The sequence below is a fragment of the Psammomys obesus genome, unplaced genomic scaffold (genome assembly GCF_907164565.1).
Source record: "Psammomys obesus unplaced genomic scaffold, mPsaObe1.curated_primary_1811, whole genome shotgun sequence".
In the NCBI taxonomy this organism is placed as follows: domain Eukaryota; kingdom Metazoa; phylum Chordata; class Mammalia; order Rodentia; family Muridae; genus Psammomys; species Psammomys obesus.
The window spans coordinates 954,877-964,507 of NW_026585698.1; the positions used below are offsets into that span (position 1 = coordinate 954,877).

General features: G+C 48.2%; 1 protein-coding gene across 1 annotated transcript in view; it reads left to right on the forward strand.

Moving 5' to 3' along the window:
- The first annotated feature begins 6,463 nt into the window (after nucleotides 1–6,463).
- Nucleotides 6,464–9,631, forward strand: part of Tbata (thymus, brain and testes associated) — a 12,576-nt gene continuing 9,408 nt past the window's right edge. The window contains exons 1-2 of the mRNA XM_055598838.1: nucleotides 6,464–6,537; nucleotides 7,771–8,006. Coding sequence (XP_055454813.1) covers nucleotides 6,491–6,537; nucleotides 7,771–8,006 — 283 coding nt within the window. The 5' untranslated portion in view covers nucleotides 6,464–6,490. The remainder of the gene's footprint in view (nucleotides 6,538–7,770; nucleotides 8,007–9,631) is intronic.

Genomic DNA, 9,631 nt, shown 5'->3' on the forward strand with positions numbered 1-9,631 from the left:
TGTGTGTGTGTGAGAGAGAGAGAGAGAGAGAACCCTCATGTGTGTGAGTATGTATGTATGTGTGTGTGAGAGTGATACATGGGTATGTGCAAGAGTGAGTGTGTGTGTGAGAGAGAGAGAGAGAGAGAGAGAGAGAGTGTGTGTGTGTGTGTGTGTGTCTAGGTCAGAGGATAAGGTGCAGGAGTCAGTTCTCTCCTTATCTTTATAGGTCCTGGAGATTGAACTCAGATCATTGGGTTGGGTGGCAAGCAACATCACCCACTGAGCCATATTGCCAGCTTTGTTCCTTCTTCAGAGAGTCTTACTCTGTAGCCCAGGCGAACCCTGAGCTGAAAGCAATCCTACTGCAGCCTCGTAAATGCTACAATTACAGGCACAAAGCAGCACACCCAGCACAAATGAGAATTTATCTGGAAAACTTATCTTTACTCCTACAAAATATACAAAACCTGTCTCCAGATGACCAAAGATTCAAATTTCAAAGATAAACCAAAGAATGTTCTAGAGAACAATAGAGAGAATGCCTTCATGGCCTCGGGTAGGCAAACTACTAAGAATATGATTGACTGAAGTTAGACACTTATCTTTCTTTCTCAGATCTTGTCAGCTCTGGAATGGTGGTTTAGACCTGCTGTCTGAGGACCCGGAGCAGAGGCTGGAGACTCTAAGTTGAAGGCTAACCTAAGCTACTTAGGGAGAGCTTTTCTCTAGAAAGACTGGGGGGATAGCTCAGGGTCCCCAAGTTCAGTCCCCAGCAAGGGATGGGAAGAGCAGAAAGCCAATGCAGTAGAGATAGAACAACAAGCCACAGATGGAAATACATTTACACACAGTTCTCCTTGGCTGTGAGTCTCTTCGGCTTGAGGGTTAAATGAGATAGAACATGTGGAAGGGCTGCTGCCGTGCTTGGGAGACATGCTACTTACAGGCGAAACCAATGCCTGTTAATGCCTTCACATTTCTGAAAGGCACTAACCCCTGTGCCTTCTGTTTAAATACGAATTCATAACTATTTGACTAGGGCAGGAACTTAGTGATCATTCTTTTGAAATGTCACTCTCTTGTTCTGCCTCTTCCATAAAGTTCCTCTTTTACTGAGAGACTGAGGCAGAGGGCTCTACCTCAAACCACTCTTAGGAAAGCAATCTCTCTCTCTCTCTCTCTCTCTCTCTCTCTCTCTCTCCTTCTCTTCTCCTCTCCCTCCTCTCTTTCTTTTTTTTCTCTCTCTCCCAACTTGGCTTCTCTTCTCTTCTTCTCTCCTCTTTTCTCTCCTCTTTCCTCTTCTCCCCTCCCCTCTTCTCTTCTCCTCCCTTCTCTCCTCTCTTTCTCTCTTATTTATTTTAGACAGGATCTTTCTGTTTAGCCCAGGCTGGCCTATCTCAGACTCTGCATGCAGCCCAGCTTGCTCCTCTTTCTGACACTATTCAAGGAAGACTTTGAGGGTTCTCCAGCTCCTCTGCAAACCAGTACTTAAGACATTTCTTTCCTCTTCTTCCTTTTTTTAAGACAGAGTTTCTCTGTGTAGCCCTGGCTATCTTGCTCTGAAGACCAGGCTGTCCTCAAACTCAGAAATCTGCCTGGCTCTGACTCCTGAGTGCTCGGATTAAACCACTTCCTCTGGCTTAAGACATTTCTTAAGGTATCCCCTGCCTTCTCCACTCCATCTGCACCAAGCATGCAGACCCTGATGCAGCTCTGTGCACAATGAAAGCATTAAAGGGTACCCGTGGGATGGGTGGCATGGGGGTTTTTCCTTAGATGTGTCAACAGATTTGGTGGGAAATCCCCACAGAGTGCTGGAAGCTGCAGGGAGGGGCTGGTCATGAGGAAAAGCCTTCTTTTATTTTTTTTTCTTTCTTTCTTTCTTTTTTTTTTTTTTTTTTTTTTCCAAACACAGTAGGATCTGTCTCACTAGTGGACAAACTGCCCAGAAACATGCAAGAGAGGCTTTCAAGCTGTCTTCCAAAGGGTCACCGGAGCTGTGCTGAGACAGGCCCAGGAAAAGTCCCTTCTCAGACAGAGAAGGTTCTGAGTCATGTAAATGATGAAGCTTTTGAAGGGCAACATTAGAGGCCAACTTCCCCTAGCAGGTGGCTGGATCTCCCCCTTCCCTGTCAGCAGGGAGGGGCAGAGCCTTAGGAGAGCTTCCAGTCTGCCCATTTTATCCATTTCAACCTCCTTGCTCCCCAGGTTCTATCCACAGAGTCTAGATGCCTCAGGGTGCTGATAGGAGCCAACCATGACATAAAGCCATGCCAGCAGTTTTGAGAGTCAGCAGCCTTATTCCGACGCCTGCTTCCAGCAGCCTATTCAAGACTTCTTGGCTCATAGAACCTGTGCACACGGCTCCTGGCCCATAACAGCCCTGGGACAAAATATTAACCTTGCTCCCACTTTAATGTAGCCAGGTTGAACTTCAGAGAAATTAAGTGAATTAATCACACAAGGGAGTCATGCACAAAGAAGTCACCCCAATGTAGATCCTACTTCCGCTTAGTAACCAGCAATAGTAGTCATCATCACCATCACCACCATGCTTTTGAACATCTCTTTTGTGTGTGCACATGTCTACACAGGAACTGGTGATCATATGTGTGCACGTGAGTGTGTGTGCATATCAGAAAGCAACTATAAACACCATTCCTCAGGCACCATCCACTTTTACTTTTTCTTTCTTTCTTTCTTTCTTTCTTTCTTTCTTTCTTTCTTTCTTTCTTTTTTTTTTTTTTTTGACAGGATATCTCGCTAACCTAGAACTCACCGAATAGGTTAGATGTCCCAGTTATGACTACTAGTGGTATGATGAAACACCATGACCAAAGCAACTTGGAGAGGCATATACGGCGTATGCTTCCACATCACTATTCCTTACTGAAGGAAATCAGGACAGGAACTCAAGCAGGACAGGAACCTGGAGGCAGGAGCTGACCCAGAGGCCATGGGGGGGTGCTGCTTATTGGCTTGCTCCCCATGGTTTCCTGGACCTGCTTTCTTATAGAACCCTGGATCACCAGACCAGGGGTGACCCCAAACACAATGGGTTGGGCCCTCGCCCATCAATTGTTAATAAAGAAAATGCCCAGCAGGCTTGCCTGCAGCAAGGAGGCCTTTCCTAAATTGAGGCTCCCTCCTCTCCACCAAATTGACATAAAAGTAGCCAGCGTATTAGACTAACGGCCCAGAAGTGTCAAGAAGCTACCTAAATCTGTGCTGAGGTTACAAATGTGAAATGGCCCAGCTTTTTTTTTTTTTTTTAACATGTGATTTCTGGGGATTGAAGTCATGTCCTTATGCTTACACTTTGCAGACTAAACTGCCTTGACACCAGTCCCTTTTTTTGAGCATCTCCTGCTTGCATATAGTTAGACACTTTACTCCCATTTGTTCTTCAGAACAAGCCTGGAAGTAGGCAAGGGCATTCATTTCACACCCCAGACTAGACAGTGATAGTTAAGAGATGAGATTTGATGCCACATACTATTCTAAGCACTTTAATGTGTGTTAACTCAATTTCCAAGGAACAGTAAGTGGGAATCCCATCTCTCTTTCAGAGATACGGGGACTGAGGCTCAGAGCCATTGGGTATATTGTCTGAGATCACATCATAATAAAGGACACAATGAAATTTGAACAGAGGGTGCTTAGCACCCCATATCCCTGGCAATGCAGGCAGCTTAACAAACTGAAAACCCTACCCCCCCTTCCTGCCATCCTGCCCGGTAAAGCCACGGGAACCCTCCAGGTCCTATGATTTGTCTCCTTTCCTCTACCTAAGTGGTAAGCAGCTCCCCCCAGTACTAATCCTGAGAAATCAAAGCTCCTAGAGGCAGAGCCATGCACACAGCATCTGGCTGTGTCAAGCTGGCAAGACCAGAATCAAGTCTAGCCTGATTCCTTTTCCAGATTGTCTCCCTTGGTCTGCTGCTGGCTGGTTGAACCAGGTAATTAGGCTTGTGTGGGTCCCCACTGGAAGTGCTCGGGTAGGAAATGGAGGAGGAGTTTCAAGAGATGAGAGAAAGTCCTCTGTGAGCCTGTCTGCCCAGGAAGGGTAAAGGTGAACTGCACAGGGGGTGGGGAGGTCCTGGGGCTGTGTTCTGGAGCTGTGGAGAAGGGGTAACCTAGCAACCACTGGGTTCAGCAGCACAGTCACAAAGCAGCAGGCCTTCCCACAGTTCTGACAAGCCTTACCCTTGCTTAGTATTCTTTCCCGGGCCTGGTCAGGCACCAGGTGCTTTTTGCTCTTATGCTGTAGCAGACATCTTCCTGGTGAGTTCAGGGACCTCTCTGGAGGGCAGAAAATGAAATAAGCTCTGGTTCCAGATGAGGACAAAGGAATGAGGTATGATAAGAGGACATCCTGTGGTTGGATCAGTGGCTACCTCTAGATATTTTGTACCTGACTGTCAAGAAGCCTAGGGTCAGAAGCAGGGGTGGGCTGCAGTGACCTCGTCTGTCTCTCCTGCTAGGTCCCCAACTGACCCCTCTAGTATGGGTAGTTACTCATAAGCTTATTGAAGCAGTTTAATGGGTCATATCACATTCATAAAGAAAAATAAGATGCAAGTATCCATCTACACCACATTCATAGCTATTGCTTCGGAGTATATTCGTGTCTGTCATGAGTGCGTGCACACACACATGCACGCACGCACACAAACATGCAAGCACATACACACACGTTAACACGTATGTGAATTCAGACCTGAGGAAAATGGGTTTCTTGCTGTTGTGATGGTGAGAAACATTTGAGAGTATTCCAAAGAGCACCTTTTCCTGTAGGCAGGTGGATGAGGGACTTCCAAATGCCCTGTCTTCAAGCATGAAGCAGCTAAGCACTCAAGAATCCAGCCCCTGCCACTGATGGTACCTGACTGGAGCTTCCTGAAGAGTGAGCCCTGCTCATTGTTTTTAGACAAAAGATCAGGAGCCTGTGAGTCGAATGAGGATGCCAGTCCTTGGCAGCCTCAAATGAGGCAAACCCATCATATCCTACCCTGTTGGAGGTGCCTCTCAGAGCCTTGCAGACCCGCCATTCTGAGGGCCCCTCTCAGAACGCACTCGTGCCCTGTCCCTCGCGCTTGTATCGGGGCTATAGATGTAATCATAACTCATCAGGTTATGATATCTGTCACCTTTCATCCGTTTCCTTTAATGGGTTTGCTCAGTACTGCACTGGGCTGTTGTAAATGTGCCACCGGTACAGGAACCAGAGGATCACCACTAACAACATCTCTTGTGTATCCGTCTCCTTGTCCACCCAAAGATGCCAGCAGCGGAATTTCCTTAGTTGTTTTATTGTCTGACCTCATGGTTGTGATAGTTCTGATTGCCTGAGAAACTTGTGTGTATGTGAGAGGGATGGGGGGGGGCTGTAAGGCGTGTGTTTTATGGTATGTGTGTGTATGGATATGTGTGTATGGGTGTATGTGTGTGGAGTGTGTTTTCTGGCATGTGCATTGTGTGTCTATGAATGTGGTGTGTTTATATGGACGTGGGGTTTTGGTGTAGGGAAGATGTGTGTGTGTATGGTCTGTGTGCATAGATGGATATGTGGATAAGTAAATGCACTTGCATGGTGCATAATGGTCAGAGAACAGCTTGAAGGAGTCAGTTTTCTCCTTCCGTCATGTAGGTTGCAAGGATTAAACCCGGGCTTGGCGGCAGGTACCCTAACCTGTTGAGCCATCTTGCTGGCCCTGTGAACTTTTACTTTTACAAAAAGCATTTCAAAGCTGGGCATGGTGAGGACGCCTTTAATCCAGGACTCTGGAGTCTGAGGCAAGTGGATCTCTCTGAGTTTGAGACCAAGGCTGGCCTGGTCTACATGCTGAGTTCTAGGCTAGCTAGGGATATGTAGTGAGACTCTAAATCAGTGGTTCTCAACCTTTTTAATGCTGCTGCCCTTTCATGCAGCTCCTCATGTTATAGTAAGCCCCAACCATAAAATTATTTTGTTGTTACTTCATAACTGTAATTTTGCTGTTGTTATGAATCCTAATGTAAATATCCAATATATGACCCCTGTGAAACGGTCCATTTGGGCTCCCAAAAAGTTTGTGACCCACAGATTGAGAACCACTGACCTATGTGCTCTCCTAAACCATACTAAGCACTGAGTTTGGAAGATTTATCCATGCCGTGGCTGCCACTACGGTTCATTGCTTCCTAAAAGCACCATGGTCTGAATGTGGCCCTGGCTCTCTCACATTTTCAGACTTGTGTAAAGGTACTGGGCTTTTGCTGTTTTGGACCCTCTGAATTGCACTACTTTCACAGACAAGCCATGTTGCACAGCTGTAGGAGTTTTTCTTATGTCTTGGAGAGAAATTACTGGGTAATACAGTGTTCATACTACTGTCCCCTTCTTCTCCTCTCAGATTGTATGTTTCAGTTTATACACCAGCTACCAGACTACCAGAACTGTGCCTTCCATAGAGAACACTGGCATTAGGATTCTAGGATTGCAATATCTCTGATTGCAAATGCTGTGATGACTACAGAGGTGAAAACCCAGTTGGCTGAACATCCACTAGAGAGGTGAGGACCTAAATGCACGTAGGCTAAAAGAGAGTTCATTGGGGGCCAACCGGGAGATTAGGTAGGATAACAGACAAAGTTAGACCTAGAGGAATTCAGTAATTTGGGGTCCAAGATCCAGGAAGGGCCCTTTCTCACCTTGGAATGCCACCCACAAGAGCCTGGGTAGCTGCAGTGGCACAGGTCTCAGAAATACATGTAGGAGGGGGGGCTACAGCACAGGTACTCTGGAGTTTCCAGTGACTTCCCCTAATTTGGAGTAGAGGAGGCTATGAGCCCCCACTTCAGAGGAGTTTGTTTTATTTCTTTAAGTCCCAGATTGCCTAGAGCTGAAAGGAGACTGGAACAGGGAGCCGCTCAGCAACATCCTCCCAGGAATCGGGGGAGGCCCGCCTTGCTTAACATAGTCCCAGCCCACCTCCACTGCACCAGGGGACCTCCCTCCTGCCAGGGCCAGAAAAGGAAGGAAGTACAGAAAACCACCAGGCAGGTGGTAGAGCAGGACCTCCTGGGACAACCTTCGGCCCTAGACCGATCGCCTCCTGTTCCTTCAGGGACCGAGGCTAAGCATCCTCAAATCCTGGGCCTGGGGTGTTGGGAACCTGAGACTACTGGTCTCCAGCCTAGCCTAACAAGACAAAAGCTGGACGCTTCCCTCCCTGCCGCTTTGGAGTCAGCTCCGCGTCTCCTGGGAGGGACCACGTGGGCAAAGGACTCGCTAGGACTGCCCTGGCCTTGGCTCTAGTTCTGACCTCTGGGCGCTGAAACTAAGATAAGAATGACACAGGGGAGGGTGACAGCCTGAAGCTGAATTCTTGAGGTTGCCAAAATTTTGGTTTGGGGAGAAAGCCCTGGTGGGGCCAGCCCTTGTTCCCCGGGAAATGTATATAAGGGGCTTTTGGCACATCCTAGGGTTGTGGTGACTAGGTGGGTCTGAGGCTTCTCTTTCTGGTTTTAGATCTGGTCTCAGGAAGAAAGCAGGGATCCTGGGAGGTCCCATCTGTTCTCTGACAGATGAGCCCCAGATCCCTACCAAGGAAGACAGAGGCTCACTGGGACCGGCTGGCATCACTGGGAAAGGATTCTGGGGGAACCAAACTTTGGGGGGGGCATAGGGTGGGGGTGCCATGAAGGCAGCCTCCGGGACTGGGCCCCATGATAAGTACTTGAATCCTGAGGCCTGGTGAGCCAGAGAAAACACCATTCGCCTCTCTTTAACCATCCCCCCTTCAGTCCAAAGGCGGCACCTGAGCCTGAGAAGAAACCAGAGCACTCTCCAAAGAGTCACGGGGATGCCGGCTTCCAGAAAGAGTCTGTGGTCCCATACACTGTGGATTTTGGGCTGAGCCAGGAGGATGTGAAGGCTTCTAAGCTCCAAACACCCAATGCCTACCGCTTCGGACGCCTCAGCCACCATTCCTTCTTCTCCCGGCATCACCCCCAACCACAGCGAGTGACACACCTGCAAGGTAGGGCCAAGTGCACAGTATCTGCCTACAGGGGCCTGCTGAGGTGTGGGTATCAATAAGCGTCATGAGATCTGGTATAGAGGCATGCATTCTTACCAGTTTCCAGGCAGAGCCTAGAGAGCGTGGGGACTGACAAGAGTCCCAAGGCAATCCTGTGGCTAAGCCAGGACTGACCTGGGGGACTTGAGGAAAGTAGGGCATATCAGAGGTCCCCTACAGAATTTTCTTCCTCACAGGGAGGAAGGAAATTCTCAGAGGAAGGGACGGGTGTCCCACCTCAGAATTACGCTGACATTTGATTCATGCTGTTTGGTCCTTTTGGCCATTCCTCTATCCATCTACCCACCTATCCATCTGCAGCATTTACAGAGTGTGAGCTACAGGAGGGCACTGGTCTGGATTCCAAGGACATGATAATAGCCAGGAACAGACTACTGTCACTGCTGTCCTGGAGCTGACATCCAGCTGGGAAGGTTGAGACATAGACTAGATGTGGGTGTCGGTCTACAGGGGGAAATGGCCATTTTCAAAAGGTTGTCACAAGAGTCCTAGTCAGTTACATGATATTGAGAGAAAGACTAAAGGAAAGAATGGGAACCACACACACAATCAAACACAAGAACGTCCTCAGACTGGACACAAAGGCCCTGGCTCTGTTGGAGGTACAGCAGGAGAGCCCCTTGGATGTCTGGAGCAGAGTAAGAAGTGGAGGGGAAGAGGTGTTTCAGAGAAGCATGGGAGCTAGAGCAGGTGGATTCTACAAGCCACTGGTCCTGCCTTCAGCCACCTCAGCCTGACATGGTATACACCCCTATAATCCTAGCATTTAGAATGCAGAGGCAGAAGGATCACCACAAAATGTAAGGCCACCCTGGTCAACATAAGAGGGCCTGCCTAGCCTGTACTACCTAGTGAGATTTTTGCATATTGCTACTACTCCTACTAATAATAATTATTACTTCACTGAATCAAGAGGGGCCATTGGGAGGGGGACAGCACAGAAGTGACCATGAGAGATATTTGAATAAGGCCATGCTGGAATTGATGGAAGTTGAACCATCAAGCGGTGGATGATTCTATAGCTCTATACACGTACAGAAGGGAAAACCCCTAGGATTTGACCACTGACTTCAGTTGAAGAATAAGGCAGAGAGGCATCAACATCATTCCTTAATGGGCAGCTGGGGCAATCAAGGGCCAGTGGAGGAGGGTAGAAAGGTGGGGAGGAGCACTGGGGAGAAAGCAGATGGAACAGGCTAGGGAGATACTACTGTGAGAGCCATTTGAGAAGAAGCAGCACGTTGTAAAGACATGAGAGAGTGGAGCTTAGGATTAGGAGACTGAGAAAATTCGGACACATTAGAGAAGATGAGGAGAACTAAGGAGCCAGGAGAAGCCAGTAGAGTGAGGATCCTGGGACTGAAGTGGCAAAGGCCTAGCCACACTGTTCCTTGCCTCTGGACTTGGTGATATGATTGTTCAGACTCTGAGCAGGAAGGCTCCTCCCACGCAGACTCCCCTCCACCCATATAGAATCAGAAGTTCTAATTCCTTCTCTACTATCCTCATCACCCCTCCTGTGTGTGTGTGTGTGTGTGTGTGTGTGTGTGTGTGTGTGTGTGTGT